Source organism: Falco cherrug, chromosome 13, assembly GCF_023634085.1.
Source record: "Falco cherrug isolate bFalChe1 chromosome 13, bFalChe1.pri, whole genome shotgun sequence".
Lineage (NCBI taxonomy): Eukaryota > Metazoa > Chordata > Aves > Falconiformes > Falconidae > Falco > Falco cherrug.
Window position 1 is genome coordinate 2,024,819 of NC_073709.1, and position 24,917 is coordinate 2,049,735.

General features: G+C 42.5%; 1 protein-coding gene across 11 annotated transcripts in view; it reads right to left on the bottom strand.

Annotated features, from left to right (window-relative positions):
* LOC102054298 (sodium/potassium/calcium exchanger 3) overlaps window positions 1–24,917 on the bottom strand; it is a 280,251-nt gene that overhangs the window by 34,095 nt on the left and 221,239 nt on the right. For all 11 annotated transcript variants that reach the window (XR_008735018.1, XR_008735023.1, XR_008735021.1 and 8 more), the window contains exons 16-17: window positions 21,638–21,730; window positions 7,797–7,891 (exon numbers count right to left, since the gene is read on the bottom strand). Coding sequence is in view for 5 of the 11 variants with exons in the window: in XM_055726124.1 (XP_055582099.1) it covers window positions 7,797–7,891; window positions 21,638–21,730 (188 nt within the window). In the remaining 6 variants the exon portion in view is untranslated. The remainder of the gene's footprint in view (window positions 1–7,796; window positions 7,892–21,637; window positions 21,731–24,917) is intronic.

The window sequence follows — 24,917 nt, forward strand, 5'->3', positions numbered from 1 at the left end:
ACATGACCAACTGACTATTTCACATCCTTTCCTTGTTATGTTCACATTTTGAAGAGAAGTTTTTCCAAGGTATTTATGCAATTCAGATATTTTTATTCCGAGACAGGCTGCAAAAGCTGCAACTCACAGAAATCTTACTCTGTCCCACCTGCCAGAAAAATCTGTTCAATACTCTGGCAATGGAGCAACCCACTGCCTGTTGACAAATGCTGCAAATGCAAGCACTTTCTCTGCCTGTAGGGACTACTTCCACAACAGAAGCCTATGAACTAGCATCTCTCCATCTTAACCCTCAGACTACTGTCCTGCCTGTCCTGCTCTACCACCCCTGTCATCTCTGCAGCTGCATACCCATCTTTGTTCCCCTCTGCAAACAAGTGGTCAGAGACCTCAGTCAGGAGAAGGGAGGGGAAGAGGGGGGAGAGGAAGGGGTTAAATCCCCCACATAACCCCGCCCCCCAAGGCACAGCTTCATTAAGAAATCATATTAAGTGGCAGTAATTTTTTAATGGTCCATGCTCTGAATTCTCCAAATATTTACGTTTTTGCCATTTTGCTGTGAAAGGTCCTTACCTCACATTTTAGTACTACCATTCCCAGGATCATAAGAAAGTATGGAATTGTATATTTATGCTCCTAATTCCTTTGGCTCTGGATCGACTCCTATGCAAGGAATAAAGGTTAAGCTAAGTGTGAATGTGGCAAAATAAAGTTAAAACTTATTTGGGGCAGGCAAATTATTGCTAAATGCAGTAATGAAGTACAGTTCTTGGAGGCTACAGACACTTGTTATGCATGAAAAACCCAGATAAATTGAATACTTTGAGAATTCCTTTTGTTACGCAAAGCTTTGCCATCATTCAGATAACACAGAACACCCGGTACGATTGTACATGTGTTGCTGGTTCAAATTCCCCATTTTTGAGCTAAAAGTACATCCTGTGATTCTTCCAGCGCTAGAAATCACTACAGAATAGTTACTCCGGTAACTTCCTGATGACAGTATTTGAGCACAGACAAAAAAACACCCTGCAAACTCAAGATCTGACTCACTAAGACTCAGGCACAGAGGCTGCGTTCCCCTTAACAGACTTTTTCTGGTGGCAGAAGAGGCCCTGAGCAGCAGAGGGCAACGCAGCTGCATTTCTCCACTGCAAACCGTCTTGCAGTTCTTATAATCTTTGCTTTTTGGGTAGGCTGTAAGCATCATGAACAGCATTTACCACCTTCATTAGGCCAGCTACTGTACCCAGAGCAACTGGGTAAAGACTTCAACAAACACAGGAGCCACTGAATACTTAAAACCAACCAAACAAAAATCACACCCCCCTGGCCCCACAAGAAGTGCACAACCCTGAAACAAAACCCATCCCACCAACCAACCAACAAAAAACCCCAGAACAACCAAACTGCTTTTTTTGTAGCTTTGGTCAGCAACTTGCAGCATCTCTGGACGGGTCTAAAAAGGAAAAGAAATGGTGTAGAGAACTTTCACTGCATGCTCAGATAAGAACTGGCACACCATTCAAACTTTTCATTTCCTGGATCAATTATCAGTACCGGATCACCTGCATGCCTCTCCCTTCCTTTTCATCCTCTTATCTTTTTATTTAGGATATTATGCCTTTTAGATTTGTAAGGCATCTAAAATGCAGCTGATCTTCCCTCCTCAAGCATCAAAGGCTGTTGGTAACTACCAATATGCCTTCAAGGGGCACAAAATGCACAGAAGCATGAGGTGTGCGGAAGGGAAGTTGTGTTTACATCAGTTACGACAGGGCTCTGAGACTGTGACAATAGGACTCCTGTGTTCCCCTGTCATACACTGAAACACTAGGTTTTGCTGGGACCATGGCTGAATGTCCACAGAAGTAGACCCATGAATCACAAAAGTGTTTTCATGAGCTATACCTCCAGTAAATATTGCTCAAAAGCTTTCCACTCACCTTTGGAGCCAGTTAGCAATACAAACCAAAGACAGCTGTGGCAAAGTACATGTTACACACTGACACTGGGTGTGGGTTTATCTAGATATAACTTCTTTCCATTCCTTGCTGAAGAGGTGGAAACTAAACATGTTGCAGAGGGAATACGCCTGTGAGGGAAAAATATTTTGCCTACAAAAAAAAGAGTTACATCACGTGCAAAAAAGGTGCATGACCGATATCAACTAAAAGGCCTGGCACTGCTCGCTACCACTAAACAATCTAAAGCCAGTAAGAGTTTGCACATGTACGTAGGGTCAACAGTGTCCCTCTTAGGTATGGCTGGCTTAATGTTGTCAAACTGTTATAAATCAGAAGATTAATTTGAATAGGGAGCTGACGGGTTTTTGGAACCTCGAGGTACATAGATGCACAATCCTTCCCACATGGCTGAGATCCAAGGAGGAACCTTACTAACCTAGATACACATGCACCTCCTTGTTGCAGCTGCTTCTGCTCCCCTCAAGAAATAAGCCAAAGATTATGAGTATCTGATCATGACAAGACTTTCTGGCGCTCCTAAACACCACTAGTTCAAACCACCCCAACGCACCTCAGCTAGATCAGTACTAGTATGTTATTGTAATCCACAGGAAGGTAAACTGGGAACAAACAACACTTTAAAAAAAATACTTCCTACCCAAATAATAAAGAAAGAGGCAGTGAGAAAGATCAGACCTGTTGAACTCTGGCAAGAGCACAGCTTGGAAAAACCACATCTAGCAAGCCACATAGAATCCATCAGGAAGCTGCTTCCCAAGGTCCAGGAGTTATGTGCAGTCAGAAATCCACTGGTCTGCTCTGACCGCCTATTTGCAATGGCTGAGCACAACTGAGCATCACAGGCTCAAGTTTATTTTTTATTCTTAAATTTATTTTGATTAATGATCCAGTCACTAAACGTACAGTCAAACCCTGACACACAGGAGTTCTTGAAATCTGGGACTGGGATATGTGTGTGTAGCTTCACTGGAAACAACAGCATGGAAAGAAGAGCCATGTTAGTTCCTCACAACCGCCTGATTAATTCAAGTCTATAGAATAAGAAGTTGCCATAACCTAAATGCCAGCAAAATATGCTGTACATTATGCAACAAATAAACTTATTTCCTGCTTTTTACTTTTGAGGTTTTGCGGGGTTTTTTTGGCTTTGGGATTTTTGGTTGTTTTTTTTTGTTGTTGGTTTTGTTGTTTTTTTTTTTTGTTTTTTTTTTTTTTTTACAGTGACTCCCAATAAAAAACAATCTGACTACATCACATTAAACAAAAAAATCAAAACATAAGTCGACCTCCGTGGATGGTCTACATTAATGCAGGGGTACTACAATGGTTCCTCTGTAGTGGGAGAGGAGTTTAATGCAACTTGCAGTGAATTAAAGAAAACACATGATTCATGGAAGTTTCCTTAGATTTGAGAAAACCCATAAGCATGTAGGAAGTAAACAGAGGTTACTGCCAAGATTAAACAATGCTGTGCTGCCTCCTGGTTAGACCTAGCTTACAGTAAAAAGGGCAAGGAACAGGTTGAAACCTGTAACCAGAATGATCCTCTCCCTCTTACCCACAGGACTGTAACATACACCTTGACCACATATCCATGAAGCAAATGCTCCTGCCCTCCCACTGTTTTCTACAGCGATTTTTCTTTTTGGTGTCTCAAATCCTACCTATGCTTCTTGCTCTAGTCTTATAAACTCTAAACTTGTAACATTTCTCCCATTTTTTTGGTGGGACTCGGGACAATGAGCCTATCTGCTCTCTGAAGCTACTGTCAACCTCCCCAACATCCTGCACAGACAAACCGTAGACTGAGAAATGGACTTTTTTTCTCTCTTTGGGATTACGGGCACAGCAAAGGTGCATCCAGCTTGCATGCACATCCTATGGGGATGACCAATGCTGTTCCATGGGTTTTCTGTGTTGAATTAAGCTAAGGCAGCTTCTGTAGGATTTACACAAACACACGTACACACCTCTCTGTGGAAGAACGTACTCACCGTTCTGAGGGCATGAAAGGAGTTGTAGGAAGGACCTAGATGACCATCAGCACTTGAGCGATTCAGTCTGCTCCTGCACCATGGAGGAGGCTGGGGTTATCAGCCCAAATGAAAGGGCAACCCTGGATTTCGGCCATCATCCCAGATGCACTTACTAGCCAGGAGGAGGGTCATAGTGAGAGACCGGCTTTGATGCTATAATTAAGATAAGAACTCTTAACTTGCACTTGAATGTGTCCACATTTCCTTACTCCATTTTTTTCCCTGGACTGACCTCTGTTTTTAGGGTACCGCACACCAGGATCATGTTAAGGGGGGGGGGTGGGGGGTGGAGTGGGGAGCTGGGGGGTGGGGAAGAGGGAGAAGGTCTGCTCTTTGCCCATGGCAGCAGGATGCTCAGCATCTCCCCAGCGATGCAGCTTAGCCAGCTTTGCTACCAAGTCTTTGCTGTGTTGCGAAGGTTTGCAAAACACAGCTGTGTGTCCAGGTTAATTGTTCTCTCACTCCACCGTTATTCAGCAGCAAGGAATATTCCTCTTGTTTCCTACCCAATCACAAGGGCCAAGACAACAGCAACAGGCAGGTAGAGTGAATCTAAATTGCAGATGAGCATGAACCTTGCTCCAGTCCCACCAAAGACTCCCCACAGTTAACCCTGTTTGCTCCCCACTGCAAAAGTGCCTGGATTTCTGTAAATCCTACAAGTCTAACAGGCTTTAATCCCACCAGCCTAGCCTATAGAGTTATGCTGAGCAGCAGCTGGGAGGGGGTGTAAGACCACTGCTGAGCATTATCTCCACTCCTCAGCACTGAAGGGACAGGAGAAAGCTGCTGGGGAAAAGGCTGTTGGATACTTGCCTACCCAACAACAGAAGCAATTCACCTGCCTGGTGACACAGAAGACAATTCTACTTAAGTTAATAACTATTGCAGGAAAATGCCAAAGACACCAACATGAGGGCTGTCCAGCACAAAACATGAGGAAGGGAGCAAAGTTCTGCCTTGATAAAGGAGCAGGGAGGGAGTAAGCTGCAGCAGCTGCCACCACCAGCAAAGCATCCCTGAACCACCTCACAGGCACCAAATGCTCCAGAAAGACCACAGCTTTCAGAGGGTCAGCTTCTTACTCTGCAGAGCCATTCACAAAGGCAATGCAGGGAACCCAAGTGCCTTCTAAAAGACCATCTGGATGCAACTAGCTACATCATGTTGCTCCCTCATCCTACATGGACCTGGGCTGCCATTCCACACAGAAACTCTCTACTTAACCATTTCAAACCAGTACAGTGCAGGTCAGAAATTTATCCCATTTATGCCCTTTTCTGACAACTCCATTCATTTGCATTACTGAGATACGTGTCTGCACTGGGAAAGAGTCCAGGCTTTAAAACACCATGGAATATTGAAACAGGTGGCATGAGCATCTCACTTAAAACAATTTTTACAAGCCTCTTTTTCGCCTGGCTTTTCCATGCTTACAAGCCAAAGCTGTAGGCCCAGTTACTTTGAATCATTCTCAATACTGACTTGGCCCACAGATGTAGAAAGGGGAGACGAGTCCAAAGTCTGACTTGGAGGAGGAGTATAAATCTGAAAGTCACCACACAACCACAAAAAAAACGCACACCAAAAAAGCCAAACCAAAACTAACACACCAACAAAACCAAACAAAACTCACACACTGCAACGCTGAAGCTGCAGACACACGATTTTGTGTACTTCTTTTTCTGAATACAGTTGAGAGCTCTTGGAACTGCTGCTTTTCTAAAACTGTCATGGGTGCATGTGAATATATGCCGAGGTGAAAAAGGAGCAAGGAAGATCAGACATCCCTTTTAGCTCAAATTTCTTTAGATGCAAATCCAAATGCCACATCAACATATCAACTTCTAAACAGCAGAAAGCACAATAATAAAAGCAACCTACATTCATTGCAAAGTTTTAAGCTAACTACAAAGAAAAAAAGTTACGATAGTAAACACATCTTTGTGGGGAGTCTAGTTTCAACATGAACCTGGAAAACATCCGTTGCAATTACTGTAATCTTGCTCTGTAGTTCTATATTAACAAAAGGTATGGGTGCACAACTAGTTATATAATTTATACCAACTTCAACAACTTCTTCCTCACACAGAAGCACGTAGTTGTAGTCATACAAAAATTGATGTTAATTCATAGAATCCTAGAATCCTTCACATTGGAAAAGACCTTTAAGATAATCAGATTTCATATTTTTTTTTCATTTATCATCTTAAAAGTGACAGAAAAGAATTATTTTCTTTTTTCTTGGATGGCTATTATTTCAACTTGAAGTCAGTTATGTAGTCATGGAAATTGCATTACTTGCTTTGTTAGGTCAGCTTTACTTACATGTTTTAATTAATCAAAATATGTTTTGAACTCAAAATTAACAAATTCAGTTAAAAAAATCCCTTTAAAAAAATCAGTTAAACACACCCCCCCCCGTGTCTGTAAAATGGGGAGACAATTGACTGTTTCTAGCTAAGCATTTCCACCAAGGTTTTAGTACAGATAGATGTTAGTCTTTCATGCATATACTGTGTTCAAAGATACCAGAGGCCTTTTTTTCCCTGAAAAGTAGCTAATGATCATTGAAATTAATTAGCTGAATCCACCTAGATGGAGAAAGTACCCTTTCTGCTCCATAAAAGAACTGTGCTTTCAAAAGCTTTAGAACTTGAATAATGTGCAACCGGGGGCAGCATAGCCAAGGATTTTAGTTAGCTGTCTAATGTTCTTTACCACTTGGGCAATAAAGGTGCTGTTCAATGTTTTATTTAAAATAATTAAATTTATATTGTACTAAGTTTTAGCCCATCTCAAAAGCTACTATAAAAAGAATAAAAGCTAAAACCCATACATGGAATTCTAAATAACAAACTATTACCCACTTCATTAACTCACTGACTTGAAAAAAGCCCACCAGCTCCAGAACTGGCAGACAGATAAAACAGGACACCAGCACTGGTTGCTTTCCTCTTGCAACAAAGATTTCAACAATAAGTAAAAAAAAAAAGTGTTCTCTGGTTAACACAATGGTTCAAGTATTGACTGTCCTCCAGATGTCAGTTTAACAGACATTTACCCATTAAGCACAATAGCCACAGCAAAGCCAGAAAGCTGGGGTCCTGCTATGCCCGCTTAAAAGGTACAAGTTTAACCTTACAAATTTCTTAAGTCCACACCTATGTGGCATGATCTATTTTAAAAGGCCAGAACTTTTATCTGTGCTGTAATATGCACCTCAATTTTAAGGTTAAGGAAATGCCCCCATCTACTTAATTATTTTTTTTTTATGTGCAAGTTACTCCCATAAAAATGAACCTTATGAACACACAACCCACATATAGCATCAGCTAGTAATAGCCAAAATTTTACTTCCTAACTTGAGAACATAAATCATGTTATTGTACGTGGAATCTTCACAAAGCCACTTGAAGCAATGGATATTTTCAGTCTTTACAGCATGAAACCAAAGCTCATTGCCATAGACAATGGGAATAACATTAGTAGTTTCCTGCTTTACATGTTCATCATTATCCGAAGTTTGTAACAAGGAACTGAAGTCCAGTTGCTTTTGCAAGATATTAAGGCAAATACACAGAACAACTGAATCTCTCGGAACTCTTCCTGCACAAAGGCAAATTCCTTTAATCAAAAGCAAGATTATCCACACGCTTATGCTGCTAGGATGAAAAATGCTAGGACATAAGCTACTCAAGAAGAATGCACAAGGATAACATTCCTGTCACAGTACACTTCCAGTAACTATGAAAATAAACATTTTAATCACCTTCGCAAATCAGCAGATTTTTCTTCCACTGTGAGATCTGTCTGTACCATCTCCTGTTTCAGTTCTCCGATTTCTGATGCAATTGTGTCAATGAGCTAGAAAGGAACAAAAACAGTATGACATCAAGTGAGTGGAAGAGGCATGGAAAAGAAGTCTGGGCAAGTTAGCACCAGAGATTACAAACTTTTTGGTTTTGGCTTGGTTGTTTTTTAAATCGCATCCTATTTGGACTTCCCCTTGAAAAGGAAAAAGTAAGGGTTGCGGCCTCTTAAAATCATTCTCAGAGGAAGAATAATTCCTGGTTTATGCCAGTACAAAACCTTCCAGGTTGGCTAGCTTTTTTATTTAAATATATTAAATCTGCAGCCTCAACATATTGTACAACAGCTTAGAACAACAGGGGGCCTCAACTTTTTGAACAGAGGGGCCGGCGTGCGGATGAAGTAGCAGGACGTCATCTGCGGCTGCTTGGTTTCCCCGCCCAACACCCAGCGGGGCGGGGGGGGGGGGTGTTCTGTAAATACTGAGGGCCCGATTGAGGACCCTGGGGGGCCATAGTTTGAGGACCCCTGGGTTAGAGGAACTTAATGATTTGATTGTTTGTAGCATTCACTTTCTCAAAAATATAATTAGAAGGGTTCCATCTGCAAGAGTTGTTTCAGAAGGGACACTAAGCCAGCATTACAATATTGTGGAGGATGAAAAGTAACAAGGCAAGAAAGAAATGGGTGGCTGCTTTTCACAACTGCACTTGAACAGACTGATTCAAGTAAAAGAGAACTGCCTTGTAACACTTCAGCTAAGGTGGAACACAATCCTAATTTTGGATACGAGGGCAAGAACTCATTTTAAAGTGGGTGAGATCAGCACCAGGGCTGTATCCCAAGTAGTACAGCATTTTCTAGCCAGAAGTCAGGAATTCATTTTGCTGAGCAAAAACCAAGTATGAAGTTTGCAAGACACACCACCTTGGGCATTCTTTGCTGCAACGGCATCCAGTTTGCTTGACATAACATGCCACAACAGTATATAAACCCCGGCAGCATTCCCTCTCTGCTGCCCTTAGTGAAACCTAATGAAAAGGTTTGCAGCGAGGCCATCTCCACTACCACCACCACTGCATCTCGGAGCAAGCAAACAAAAATCTTGGCAGATGAAGAAAAGACCGCTTTCCAGTCCAAGTTCAAAGAGTCTCCAGTTGCCCGGAAGACATGACCCCGAGTCCCACTCGCATTATGCAGCTGAGTACAGCAGCCATCTCAAAGAATTGCAGGCAACATTTCCCTATGCTGTTTTATCAGCATTCCTCTACCTCAGACACTCACACACTCCTTTGCTATGCAGCATTATCCTGATCAATTCAAAAGAAGTTTCAATCCCCGTTTACAACAGGCCAACTCCACCAAGTATATCTTAAGCAAGAAGCAGTTACAATGTGCTACGTCCATCCCATAGGCTCCTTTCTGCCAAGGACATTCCTTCTTTCTGCCCCAGCCGTACTGTACGACTGGCATTACAGTTTACAAAGATCTTCCTCCTGCTGACTCTCAAACAGCCCCTGAGTCACTGCAGGAAGACGTGAGCAATGCCTTCCCGACCATGAGAAAGAGCAGCAGGAAGAACCCGCGCCATCCTGGCCAAGCAGCCTCACAACTTACCACAGCACTCAGCACCCCCATGGAACCGCACCTCCGAGAAAAAGCCACTGAGCACCTTGCTAGGCACAGGTAAATTCGCTCCTCCTTTTGCATATGGGGTGAAGCCACAGCCCCCACGTTTGCTTTACACAGTGAAAACAGCAAGTGCCACTGCTGTCAGCTGAGCCTCACTAGAAAGCCAGCACAGTCACCAGGCAGGTCTGACACAGGTCACAGGCAGCAGCATCGCCTGCAGGGGAAGCTCTAAGCTGAGGGAGTGTGAAGCAGTGCCAGGCTCTAGCCAGTACGCAGCCAACTGCATCGTACAGATCAGACTGCATTGGTTTTTCTCTTCGAAAGCCTCTACCCGTTAGTATTATCATCCTTTATGGATTTATTCTTGTAATCCTCTGAAAAAACACACAACTGCAATGCTTACTGACCTGATGGAGGGGGAGTCTCATGCTATGGTGTACTGGCACCTAACAGGGAGGTTCCACTTCTGCCCTCGAACTGGCTTGGCTGTTCATCTAGCCCTGTTAGCTGGTTCAGCTCCCTAAAAGGTTGGAAAACTTTTTCTCTTCATATTTTGGTTAGTTTTCTGCCGGTTTAGTGACCTGGACCTATGCTCTGAGGGGGTCAGACAAGCTCCAGAGCAGACACCAGGAAAACAGAGGACAGCACCAGGCTGGGAGTACACCTGCCTCTGCCAGCAAACCAGTAGATCCCGTCAGCCCCAATGTGAAACTATGCCTGGTTGGTCAGCCGCCCCAGCAAACAGCCCAGGGTTTTTTGTTGTTTGTGCTGACCTTGGAACAGAGAACCTGTGCCTAATAATTTAGGCACCCCAAACCAGCCACCTAGAACTCTGCAATCTGACCAGGAACTTCTGGAATTCAGATCACTTGGGTCTTCCAGCCATCTGCTCAGTAGCAGGGAACAGGCTTTTGGGCCGATGCTTACTAATGAAAAAAAAAAACCCAAACAAAAAAACCCCACAACTGCCAGACTCCACAGGGAATAAAAAGCTGCACAGCCCTATCTTGCACTGTATTCAGAGCAGGTGTCTGCATGTGACCATCTAAGAAACAACTCCAAGGATATTTAAATAAAATATTTTCCTTTTTAAAGTAACACCTGACATTATGACAAGCCATGCCAAGGTTTCAAGTCAACCATTAAAAGAATGAAATTTAAATAATTTTTTTTAGTCATGTGGATTCGTGTTCGGGTTTTAAAGAAAAAGAAAGCAATTATCTATGGAAAGTCTCTGGCTACAAACCCAAACTACAGCTGATGTACTTAGCAGATTTTTTTTAACAGCAATCCTTCTGTACCTGTAAAGGGGGGGAGGGGGGTGGAGAAGGGGCAGAGGGAGACAGGTCCACTAATTCGATTCAATAGTCAATTCAAAACAGAGAAGCTGACAAGTGTAAAAAGACAGAAAAATTGTATTTCTCTTTCAAGCTGTGACTAAGTAGTAGAAATGGGAAGGTCGGCTCCATTAGGCCTAAATCTCTAATGAGCAACCTATTGCAGTCTCTAGATATAATAATCACTTTTAAACCATTCAGTTTCAAATATGAATGTGCCTTCTTAAAGTCAGTTCTAAATAACTACTGGCATTCTAAAATACTGACAGAATGGATTTCTTGTTATTTGTATCAAGATGTCAAAATGCAAGTCAAAAAACGCTAATAAATGTATGTTCAGAAAGAAAAAGGTAATTTGCTAATTTTTTTTATAAAGGAGTGTGACAAGTATATGGAAAACACAGAGCATACCTTCGGTGAGCAAAATCCATTCCCGGTTTAATTCCAGCCTATCTATTACTTACGTTAGCATTTCCTCTTACTGGATTAAAATCACATTTCCTAACTGATGGCACATCACAGTGAACACACAGCCAAAGGGCTTTCTTCACCAAGAAGTTCCAGTGTCAAAACAGAAGGAAAAAATACTCAGTTTTAAGTACCTGCTAAATTTCCTCAGTCTTCATCCATTATTAGGTTTGGTAAATCCAACGAGATTGTCAAACACAACCATACATGTCATTATTGCTAAGTAAGATACACTCTGCTGACACAGGTCTTGCTAAGTCTCTACAGCTTTTGTAGCCTTCTTATCCTTATCTGCAGCACTGCATCCAGCTCCAGGCCCCCATCATCAGGGGGACACAGACCTGGTGGAGTGAGCCCAGAGGAGGCCACGAAGGTGACCAGAGGGCTGGAGCCCCTCTCCTGTGAGGACAGGCTGAGGGAGCTGGGGCTGTTCAGCCTGGGGCAGAGAAGGCTTCGGGGAGACCTGGGAGCAGCTCCCGGTGCCTAAAGGGGGCTACAGGACAGCTGGAGAGGGGCTTCTTACAAGGGCATGTAGCGACAGGGCAAGGGGGAACGGCTTCAGCCTGAAAGACGGGAGATTCGGGTTAGATGTTGGGAAGAAATTCTTCACGGAGAGGGTGGTGAGGCACTGGCACAGGCTGCCTGGAGAGGCTGTGGGTGCCCCATCCCTGGAAGTTCAAGGCCAGGCTGGATGGGGTGTGGAGCAACCTGGGCTGGTGGAAGGTGTCCCTGCCCAAGGAGGGGGTTGGAACGAAGTGGTCTTCAAGGTCCCTTCCAACCCAAACCATTCTGTGATCCTTTCTCATTCTGCTGACACTTTTGATTTCTGTTCCTTAAAACAGTGTGTAATTGCTCAGCACAGTAACCTGTTCACTTTTTTTACTCCCTTATCCTTCACATCTTTACCTACATATCTTGGCACACATCTCACCACCTCCCTGCCCCTTAGCCCCTTTTTCAAGTCTGCAAACACAAGACTTACAAATTTTAATTGACTTCACTGTGAGAGTGTGAAGTTTTTCAAGCACCAAATAGTCATGAATATGAGCAATTTAGGCAACTGTGAATATGTTATGGCTTCCTGTCACAGGTTACCTGGAGCCATCTCTGAAGGAAGGCACTGGCTGGCTACCAGCACACGTGTCAGCACCTGGAGCATTATTATAGATGGCAACGGATTCACAATGATCTGCAACTACATTTGATTGTTAAAAATATGAATTCACGATTGAAACCACTACCTGAAGCTCTACATATTATTAAACACTATTCAGGGATTTAGTCTGATAATGAAACAGATCTATTGCAGGTAACAGGTCTGCCGCCTGCAATATTGAATAGTCAGCAAAACAGCCTTTTCACTGAATTACCAGTGTAACTCTACTCCAGTGCTACATGCACTGCCTCACCACGCCACACCACCCTCCCCATCTGCTCTGCCACTGCAGGGGCTGACGGGGGCATCGCAAAGGGCCCTGGGAGGACCTGAAACCAGAGGAACACCACCCTGCCCACCCCCCCAGCTCCTACCATTGCAGGGAGCACAGAAAAACCTAAGGCCAATCACGCAAGCACCTAAATGACAGTCAATTGCAGAATAATCAAGCTGGGACTGGCCACCTATTACTTTTCAAGGGACTAACATCAAACCACTGAAAGCAATTGTCAGTTCTGCCTGGCAAAGAGATGTTTCAACAGTCTTCCTTCCAGCATCAGCCGTTTGCTTGAGATTCAAGCAGAGCAGGAGACACACTGCCTGGCAGTCCCTGCCTTCTCCAAAGAGATCAACCGCCCATGCAGGGAAGCTGATCAGGAGCAAGGGGAGGGCAAGCCCGTGCTCCACCCAGCTCTTGGCCTCTGCCTGGCGGTCAGGGCCCTGGAGCTGTGCCCGAGGCGAGGCAGGGGCCGAGGTGCCACAGGAGCAGGTGCAGGGGGCAGCCCGGCGCTTGCCGCACACCCACCTCAGCAGTGCCTGGTGCCTTCAAGCGCAGTAACTCACAGGAGCTGTAAAGATGGCAAGGGGAAGATTTTGGCAGCTGCTCAGAGGCACGAGGCACCAGGTATCACAAGAAGTGGTGTGGGAAGCACATGCTTCTGCTTCAAAGACAGAAAGGGGAAACTGGAAGCGGAGCAACCCTCTCTTACATGTGCAGCTGCTTTTGAGTCATAAGCTGCCAGCATTGCAGCCCACACTTCTATCTCTACAAAACTTTCTACACCAGCAACTGTATGAAACCTAAGCTGCTGCTCCCCACAAACCAGCTGCTAGATGCAAGGACACGATGAATCGGCTCTGTGTAGCTCCTCTTCCCGGGCAAACATCACCTCAGTCTTTACTCCCACAAGACCAACTGCGGCCATAAAGAACCATCACAGCAGTGAGTGAGCCCTGTTCTCCGACACATCTAGAAGAGTAACTGGCTCACAGGGCAGCAGTTTATACAACAAGAAGAGTTTTTTGGCATCTTTCCTTGAAAAGTACACAATGCAAGGAGCTCTCCACAGAAGCATCCATGAGCTGTCAGTGCCTCAACACCTGCTTGCTGTGTTGCTATCTGGTCATTAACTGGCCTAACTGTGTTAACTAGCTTTGACCGAAGTTAAAAAAGAAAAAAAAAAAAAAGGAAAAGAAAAAACCCCGACAACAACTAAAACATACTCACTGAACAACTCCCTCCCAGAAAACAAAATCTCTGGGCACTACAGCAAAGAATTCTAACCCAACTGGTACTACCAGCACAGTAACATGCTCACAAATTCAGGCTGTCACTCCACACTTCATTTCTTATATCGGTTTGACCCCAGAAGATAGGATGGATCTACAATGCAAAGGAGTTGAAGCACTGTATAACCTTCCTACACTGCAGTTCCTTGGTTACTCTTTTGTTTACTTGTACCTAAAAACTAACCATGGCCGCGTGTTTTCTGATGCTTTCCAATATCCAATTTATCTTTGGCAGCCATACAAAATTAACTACAAGAAACTTCCATGCTCAGCCACTTTAACACAACTGCTTTTTACATTTTTGCCTGGGAAGGGTACTTGCTTATGTAAGATTAAAGGTCTTGAAAACAAATATTTCAAAAGGTTGGTTTTTTTTTAACATTTTAAATCAGAATAGCATAAGGCAAGTGCTGCAAGAAAGTTTTACCTTGAAGACATTGTAATCTTAACACTTCTTAATTTGTGTGTCTGCCTTGAAGGGAACTTGTCAGAAACTGTCGTTCCTGAAAGGAATTTTCCTGTGTTTAGCAATTTTATTTTTTTCTTTTTCTAATGAAAACTTATAATGGCATGTTTCAAGCAGTCTTATGCTCACATTCTCTTCTACAGGCTACAGGCCAGGTTTCTTGGGTGTGCTACATATGCCCCATAACAGAAGGCAGTCTTTCCTTAGTCTATGAAAAGTCAGAACAACCTGGACAAGGAAACTAGGTCAAGAGCCTAGCATCAAACCTGAACCTGGCTTAGAGTCCCCCAGGATGGAACACACTCCACCATTAAACTACAACTCATCAGCTACCAGAAGCTATTGCACCTGAACTAAAACATTTATCTGTAGTAATTAAAACTTTTTATTTTTTTAAATAAATTGCCAATATTTTCTGCAAACAACAACTAATTTTCCTTAAAATCTTCTTAATGTGAAAAGAAGTCACTCTTCTCCTGATTTAAAAAGTCTTTTGGAGTTGCATCATTCAGGTATGTCTTGCAATTAACTGACACACACTGTCACAAAAGCACCTGACATAATTTTCTATCAAATAACATAAGGCGTACTCATGATTTTATGATATAATTTCCAAAGTCTTTAGAATCAGTGACATTTCTGGTCATTATACAGTGCATGTGATGTCTGTATGATTAGCATTATACAAGATGAGCTGTTAATAATATGTTTCCACAAAATGCAGGAAGGATCCTGGGTGTGTACTATATTAGATCCAACCCTAGAAAACAAGCAGCAGTGCAAGGCTGCCGCCTTCTTACCAGAGGGTTCAGAATATTTGAATTCTTTGAACAGATTTCTCTATTTGCAAAGAGTGTCATTCCTTTTTTGCTGGAGATAATGGGAAAATTCACTCATTGGTTTCAACAGACTTGAAATCAAGATGGTAATCGGCAGCTTCCAAAGGAAAATACAACTGAAGCGGATGGATATATTTGTCAGAAGACCCTATTAGTGTAAAGCAACATACATGAACCCCAAGACTTAAGAAGCAACCTGAAGATATCTGTCACAGATTATTTAGGACTATGAAATATGTATTATCCTGCTATGCTACAGAAAGAGGTTTACGTGAAAATAAACTTATTTCAAAGTATGACATATCTCAGGTGGTAGATTATTTAACATTAAAAAAAATCCCAAATCAAAAGCAGACCTTATATAACATAAGCCACTTTTGTGTCTAATATGTTTCCTTTGAAGTTTATGTCTAATAAAGCACTGTTCTCTAAGTTTAAAATAAATTAAAATATAAGCACTCTAAACCCAAATAATAATTGTGACTCTGCATGAATTCACAGAGCAGCCCAGTACAGCATTACCTAACCAAACCTATCCCAAACATTAGATTGCCACAAATACCCATGTAATAACTATTTACATTCCTAAAATCCATAAATGAAAAAATGCAAACATCTCAAACCACAATGTTTCCTTTCACAATGTGTCATGCTATGCTTATTGTCAACTGATTCTTTGTTCAACAAGACTGATCTCAGCTTCCAGAAGCTGGCCAGGCAGGGGTGACAATGTAATTCCTACAGACAAACCACAAACTCCTCAGCTCTCCAGCACTCTCTCACCAGCATACATATATTCCATCTTTATGTTTTACATCTCTCAGGATGTCATGAACAGCAAAAATCAAAGCAAATGTGTTCACCAGAAGCAACACAATCCCAAGGTGCTACAGTCACCCCTCTGAAGCTGCTCTGCCTACACATGCATCACTGCTGTGCATCAGGGAAAGGACATGCCCAGGACCAGGCACAGCCTGGTGCCTCTGTCAGAAGCCCAGCATAGCTACAGGTCTGCTTACTCATTCAACTCATGAAGAGTTTCCCAGTCCCAAGAGGAAGACAGATGGATTTGACTTGAAGTGTGTTTCAGGATATTTTTAGGAAAAAAAAAAAAAAAAATCACTCATCCATAGCTGCATGACAACTGAATTCCTGTTTTCTGTGTTAAAATGTAAATAAGCTTGTACAGGGAATTAACAAAGCTGCCATCTTTCTGAGACCAGAAGTCAGCCAAGGTGACCACTGCAGAACATTTCCAAGCCCCGAGATTTACAACAGCTAAAGAGGAAAAGGTAAGATCAGTGCTTCTAATCTGGTAAGGGAACACAGGCTGAAGACACCAAGGATCAGTATCAGACTGGACAAATGAGCCTCAGCACTTACCACCCCACCTTCCTGCCAGCATCTCATTTTTCATTCTTTCTGGAGACCTGCATCCTTTTTGGTGTCACTTCTTATTCCTTCCTGTTTTGATAAGCAGAGCATAGTTGCCCTCAAAGAGCACCCTGTGTGACGAGGTGGTGAAGTGCCAGATGCAAGCCAAACTAGGAATGCTATTTCTGGACTTGTCCAAACATCTGAATACAATCTAATATTTTGATACATGGCTGCAATTTCTGGTTATTTTGCACAGTGAACTATCAATTCTCAAGACCACTAACATTATTCAGTGTCTTGTTCATCAGCAAGGAACAAAATTTTACCTGATGTTTGATTTTGGGATGGAAAAGCTTTATTGCTGTAAAAATCTCTGATGCTAGTTCAATAAAGACTGGAACATTTTGGTGAGGAAGATGGTTCAGTAAAAAGGATGCTTCTCAGAGACATGTATTTGGTAACCACAGACTCCATCTGTAACCACTGGCAAGCTATTCAGCCTCAGAATTACCCAAGCCTAACTTCATCTTTGCTTCATTTTTACTGCTTGCTGGCTCTGAGCCTTCATCAATTGCAAGGTATGAAGACTCCGCAGAATTTAGCCTATAAAACTACAGGCCTGTGCTCTTTGTAAAAAGTGGACAATACAGTTTTCCTGCTGTACTAACAGTCAAAAGAATGAACATGAGAAAACTAAGATGGTTAGAAGATACAGCAATGGGAACTGTTTATGAACCAGAAAGAAAAGTTGAAATTTCCCACTGGTATCTGTCAATGAATTTTCTCATAAATGTTTCTGAGAACAGCAAGATACTCATTATGAGGATTTAAGTGCCCTGAGAAACTGCATGCCAGCGTGCCAAAGGTTTCTTGGGCAACTGTAAAGTAACAAGCATAATACCAGAACCATATACAGAAGTACACAGTGTGCATCTGGGAGAGCATTCTGACAGGTCAGCATGGGTAAGAGGCTGTATCTTAATTACTAGGTCTCTTAAACACAGACAAGGCAAATTAAAATAATGTAAACTGAAAAGATCTGATGAGCCAAATGTTTTCTTCACTCACTCATCCAGCTGTAGCAAGTGTAACCATTGTCATAATTCTACAAATGTGAAGGAGGGAAAGGAGAAGGTAATTTCACTGCACATGCAAATGCGCATGCACAGACACCGGCACAGTGTATGTGCACAGGCTGGGGACACTGCCCACCTGCGGTTTCCAATTCAGCACTTTTTTTTTCATTCAATCAGCATTCCAATTTAGAATGGTGGTCCAACGGTGCAACTTCCCAGGGATGGTGAGAGGTCTGAAAAGGTAGCTTTGAGGCATCTTTTATCCCCACTATTCTTCAGGCCATTCCCCTGCCAGACTGTCTTCGCCAAATTTAGGACAACCTTAGTTTCTTAATTGACAATGTTTCTTACGGCCTTAGGAGTCTGGTGTCCTGAAGTTGCTCAGGCATACTGCATTCCTAATCATTTTGAGTAGCTACAACCATAACATCATAAACATAAGGTGCACAAAACAGCTATTCCAGCATCTATTCTCCACACAAGAATTACTTACACAGGCAGATACCAAAGGACTGCAGAAAATGACATAGGCACTTGCTTACAGTCCCACTGACATCACAATTCCTTCAGCACACGCCTAAGTGACAACCTAAAAACATTCCTCATGACCAACACCATTTCTTGCTACGATTTGAATAGATGACCATTCTCCCTATGTGGCTATGGACTGCCAATTCAAGGCTAATGTTTGTGCTAATGAGGTATGAGACACAGCAGAAGTGTTCTGCAAAACTGAGAAGCAGTTCCTGTCAGCAGGAGACCTCATTTATTGCTGATCATATGAAGCTCTGAGTGAGCCGAAGAGGAAGACATGCTGTCACTGCAGTGCTGATCATTCATTTCCTAACAACTGGCCTTGTAAGACTGCCTTAAGATGAAGAAAACACACAAGTCACAAAACAAACGTGTTTACATGTCACTATGAACAGTACTATGAAGCTGCAGAGAAACTGGTCCTGCACACTACAGCAGCGCTCATTATAGCTCTCCATGCGCTAAAGGCACCTGCCACCACTTACTTGGTTGCCCTTTGCCTGTACCCTATCATGAGTGTATTTATCATCTGCTAGAACACCCACCCCCCTACCCCTTCAAGGGTCAGATTCAGGCAGCAAAAGAAGGGCATTTCTGTCCCAGAGGAAAGGGAAACAGCAACGCTTGAAATGTGCAGCATGGGACCTGTGAGGACAGCAGAGGAGCAGCAGAGCAGGCAGGAGTCAGTAAAGCAGCAGCTGCTTGTCACTACTTAAGAGCTTTGGCTGGTCAATCACATTTGCTGCAATACCAGAAAAATAAAAAGGCAGTATGCTTTTTCTTACTATAAGCTGAGATGTCAGCAAGTATTGGCATCTTTCACTAGAAGAAACTACAGCAGGCAATGAATATTCTAAGGGAAGCTAATTCAGTGCTCAGAATCATCCGTAAATTTTGCTTGCTCCTTAGAGCAAAACCTTGTCCAGCAAGACAGCTACTGTGACCCCAGCATTACAGCAAAATCCTAGTGCAGAACAGACAAGTTCAACTCTTGTATTGAACCCTGATCCCAAGCTGGTCCATGTGACAGTTCACTCTGTTCCTCACATCACGAAAAATACATATATCTTCCTGGCCAGTGGTAGGACCAGAATCTGGTAGGTCAGCATATTTTCAATACAGTAGCACTGCCTGGACACTACTGTCCCTGTCCTGCTCTCTAGAAGTATATGGTGTCCACAGCTGTACTCACACAGTGCACACGAAGACTTTGTTAACTACATTTCATATCAACTAGTTCTTTTCTCTCGAAGAAAATGTTAAGTACCGCCTGCCCTACAATAAACACTGCCTTCAGACCCCCTCCATTACATATAAATATACAGTCAGTAGGATTTGGTTGTCTTTTGAAAACCATGCTGGTAACTCCTACTGCACCTCCACTTTTTGTCATGCCAACCTGAAAGATGACTGTTCTCCAAAATCTCTGCACTGCTTAAAGTCTCTCTCTGTCACATAAAAAATACCAAAACACATCCCCACGTTCCCCTAGAAAATAGTAAGCTCACGGCAGCCCCTAAAGCCTTAAGAAAACCTCATTTGGAACAGGAGGCGGAAGAGAGGACATGGTGATCCATGCTTGGTTTTGCAGTGCATGGCCAAACTAACTTACTGCTGCTGAGCAAATCTGGAGCCAATCATGCAAGTTAACACTGCAGGAAATACTGGGAAAAAGCAAAATTAAGTCATCAGGTTCAATCCTTGACATAAGAACCTGGACACAGAAGGGATTTATAACTGTGTAGAAGTGAAAATGATCACAGAAGATGCACAAAATCTAATAACTGCAGGCAGCCAATCTGAAGTACATCCTTTCTTGTGCAGTTCCTCAAGGTTCCATTTTCCAGCTGTAATAAGGTTAGTGGGGCAGAAAAAAATAATAAAAATCAGGTGTTCACACCCAGGGAATAAAGCATTTCTAAAGAGTTCCAGGGAATATTTGAAGGTGCTTCAACCTCCCTGCAGCTCTGAGTACCACCTCAAGCCTGGAGAGGCCTCCACCTGTGCCTGTGCTCCCAGGTGCTTCCCATAGGCACAAGGGGAGCACGTGTTGCATCCTGCCTTCCCGGCCCTTTTCGTGCATTGCCATACATCAGCTCTATTCTGTGATGGAATCGAACTGGTAAAAGACAGAAGAGCTCTCACCTGAAACGTATTTCTCAATGGAACATACTGTATTAGGTGTTCTGTAAGCCACACGGCATCTCAAAACAGGTCCCATAACACAAATACTAAACTTCATTATTTCTGTTTTCTCTCTGCAAGCACGCCCATGCCAGACAGAACCAGTAGCTTTCTGTGCCTGTATCATCCAGGAGACTGGGCTGAGTATCTCAAAGGAGAAAGCGCTAGACTCCTTTAAGGTATGTAGGCACCTGAAGATGCAGACATCTGCCTTTCTGGATTTTTAAGAGTATGGCAGTGAGCTAAGGACCAGCTTCTTGTGTATTTCAAACAAGATGCACTTAGACTTTAAAAAAAGAAAACAAACAAAACCCAAAAGAAAAGCAAAACAAAATCAACAAAGTAAAAACACCAAAACACAAAAAGGACTGAAAGACACATTGAGAATACAAATATAGGAGTTTTGTGAGTGTTCAGACTACAAACAAACAAGGAGCCCTGTCGCAGCACTCTCCAAACCAGCCAGCTGCAACAAGGTCTTTTACCATCACATACCAACATACTCTTCAGGCCAGTCCCTCTGCTGCCTTCTCCTGTCTCTCCTCCCTCCCCCAGGGCACGCTCTCCCTCTTCTCTCTGCTTCTCCCTCCTCCCTCTTCCTTGGCTGCTCCCTCTTCCTTGGCTGTCCAACCACTTAACGGAACCAGCCACAGCTGCACCTTGTCTACAACAGCCAACCCACCGCCCCTGAAGCCAGCCCACATGCTGTACATTATCAAGATTAATTAACCCAGCTTCATTCCTCTACAAAGCCCCTGCCAAATCTTCTTAAAATAGGCAAGGAAAAAAAAACAATTTTCAACCCAGTAAGGGAAAACATAAACCTGTACTGCAACTTTAAATTACATAAATCCAGTATATGAAAGATCTAATAATCTTATGCCTATGCATAATAAAGCTTATGTTCTCAGCATTAGCAGCAAAGAAAGTCACAAGCTGTTTTACACCAAATACTCTATTCCACGTATAGGAAAACAATATACACATGAAATAACTGGGTGGCAATCTAACCACAAATACCACCTGTAAAAAAGAGATGCTCAGTGAAACACTTCCCATTTTACAGAAAAGATTTGCTACATAACATGGACTGTACTGCACATTCCGCAGCACTCATTTCACATAAAACATGCTCTTTGTCCTGTATAAATATCCCATTTACCTTAAAGAAGCTTCCTCTTTTGTCCAGACAATGGGCTTTCATTGTCAAAGATGACATCTTCCCCGGGAAGACTCCACTGTGTGCCTTGAACTCCTAGAAGCAGGGACATTTTTTAATGGTTAGTCCAGTCTGTAGGAATTTCCTTTCTAAGTCACAGAAACAGTCACAACAAGACTTATGCCAAAACCCTTTCCGTCAACACCACTGTGCCACTTATTTCTTACCAGGGTCCTGACATACCCCTTCAGTCTATTTTTTTTCCATAAATAGCTCCAAAAAGACAGTGCTACTCACAGTACCATGTTTCTCCCTTCTCTTCACAGCTGATCCTGTAGCTGTGAGCAGATTTTAATATGCTCATTAGAAAAAGAATGCTACAACATAACAATCGCTTTGTTTGCTTGACCTCAGCCTGAAGTACAAATATAGCTAAATGTTAGATGTCACTACTATCAGCTCAAATATTACAGTACTAATGAGGCTGACCAGGAGGGAAAATATTTTAAAAAAATCACACAAGAGGGAGAAAATACATTACTATGAATGTAAAAAGCCAATCCCCCAAACCCCCCACAAAAAAAAACCCCAAACAAAAAAACCCCTGAACATTCCCAAAAAAATCCTGCTTGAATTTCCTAAAATGCAATTAAGTCTTCCAAGAGACAAGTCCAAGTGAGAAACTGAAGATGCAGTTAGGAAGAAGTTGTATTTCCCACTCTCAGGTAAACCAAATGAACAGTTTTAAACACCCAGAAGAATATACTACAGCGTAACTAGAATATATGGACATAATAGGAAATATGATGGAGGTGGTCTGCAGCTGATTAGGTTAGTTCCTCTCAAGTCACAAGGACTTCACACCAGTAATCTGGTGAACAAACTTCTGAACTAAACAGGAGCCAAGTTCCACTGATAATAAGTCCTAGGATTTTTAACAGTGAGCTTATAATTCCATGTAAATAGCCTAACTCTTCTCATCACTCATATTTACTGACCACATAGCAGGTAGTTATGTTGGAAGTTCAGTTAACAAGCGAAAACCAAATTTAATGGCATGGCTGCAGATGGAGCTTGAGCAAAAGAAAGCAGCTGGCACTGAGAATGCCAACAATAAAAAAAAACCAATTACATACACACTCTCTCCCTCTCTTCTTCTCCCCTCTAAATGCCTTTTGAGAGGGCATCACAAGGGTAAATAGAGCCAAGGAGGAAGGAGGAGCTTAACAGAAAAAAGGGTTAAATGAAAAGCCTTGGTAAGCACAAGTAATAGACAAGGGTGAGAGGTAGAAGCAGGAACAAAGAAACATTTTATCTTGGTTTTAAAGCATAGCAGGAGGTTTTAAATTGTTCACCCTGCTGCCAGGAGTCATACCACAACAGCTCCAGAAAAGGCTACATTTTTCTACTTAGGGTCTGGTTAAAAAGCAGCCACGCCAGGAAGCTCAGGAACCAGCCTGTTTTCCAGGCAGTTTGCAGACTTTGAGGGTTTAAGGAAAAACCCTGAATTCTGCATTCTTGTGAAAGCCAAACACTAGAGGACAACCAAGGGAAGACAAAAATCAGTGCTGTGGGGGAAAAAAACCCACCAAACAACAACAAAACCCCCAAACCTTCTTTGTAAATCAGCGTATTTAAAGGAATACGTTCTTGATGGGGCTCTAAAGCATTGGGATCTGTGTTGCTTTATTTACAGTCTTTCTAAATAACTTGATTGCACCAGTCCTCTAAGTGGCTGAAGTCCAGTGAAGTAGGTGTGTTTGCAGGTGCCATTAAATCAGTTGAGCTCCATGTCCTCATTTGGCATATGCACAAGGGTACAGAACAGTTGTTCTACTCTGGGGAGCATCAGACATCTTAAAGACTTTTATTATTTGATATTAGCTGTCCTAAACAATCTGAAAGTTGCCATATAACAACAGTTTTTTAATTATAAATATGTTTTCTTTCAATGAATTCTGAAAAAGGAACTTGCACCTGAAAGACTTGAGGTGGATGGAGACCCAATAAACCCAAAAAGAAATTAGAATAAAAGTTTAATTTTCCAAGTTGATGCTATCCTCTTAATGGCTACACCAAATTCAATTCTATGGAAAGAACACACAGATTTTAAATGAGTTACATCAGGGGTTCATAAGCAAGTTTACACAGTTGTACATGCATCTCCAGTCTCTAGTTATTAATCATTCAATTGGCAAACAATGACCCCCTCACAGGAAATCTAATGTTTTTAAATATATTGTTTAATTTAACCACAAGGATGCCCGCATGCAATCCTATTATCAAAATGAGACCATGCCACGATTTTTACATTCATCTTTTTACAAAACAGAAGTTTGTAAACGTCCACACTCAAACATACAGAACGCAAACGTACAATTTGCCCTTCAAAAAGCAGTATGACTAAAAGTCAGAAGAAAGCCTCAAACAAGACACCAATTATTTTGCTTGTAACAGGTTCTGAAGCTCTAAAGTTTTCCATAGCTGTTATTATTTATGTAATATTATTGCTGTCTGTATGACCACAACTGTGAGCCTCAGCTGAGCTCAGGTCCTTGCTCGTGTCTGCTCTCCACACGGCCAGTGAATCAATCCACGCTACCCTTGGCGGTTACAGTGTAATTTCAAACTCACTCAGGGTAACCTAAATACTATTAGATATTTGATGAGGTTTTAGCATTTCTGATTAAATCAGCACAGTTGGAAACAATGCTGTTCGGAGGGGTTTTTTGCATTTGTTGGGTTTTTCTGGTGCATATGCCATCCAATATGCAAATAGACATTATGATCTGCTGATAAAACCAGATGGCCAGGGCATGGGTAAAACACTCCAAAAGCTAAGAGCGGGCCCCTATGCATGTCCCACCTTGGCACTTGGAGGTACCTCCACACCGTGCACAGAAACTACTGCAAAAACCAAACCTGTTGTCAGGTCTTGTTTCTCTGCATAGCTGTCCACACCTGATGCTTGTTCAGAGCCAAAACAGGCTGACAAACCACTGTTCTGAAGTTGTCTGTGTTGAGTTTGGACAGTGCAAAGCTGTCAGAACCAAAACCTCTCCTTCCTTTGATTAGGAAGCTGGGCTGAGAAAGACAGCAAAGCATTTTGTTTTCTGTATGTACCTTGCAGATGAGCATTTTCTCCTTCCTCTGTGTTTTAAGGACTGAGGCAGAGTCTCGGCAGATGTACTTAGACATTGCCTGGGTGACTCCTCAGAAACCCATTTGAAAATGCCATCAAGCTGCAGGAGCCAACTCATTGTATAATTCATGTGAACTTCTG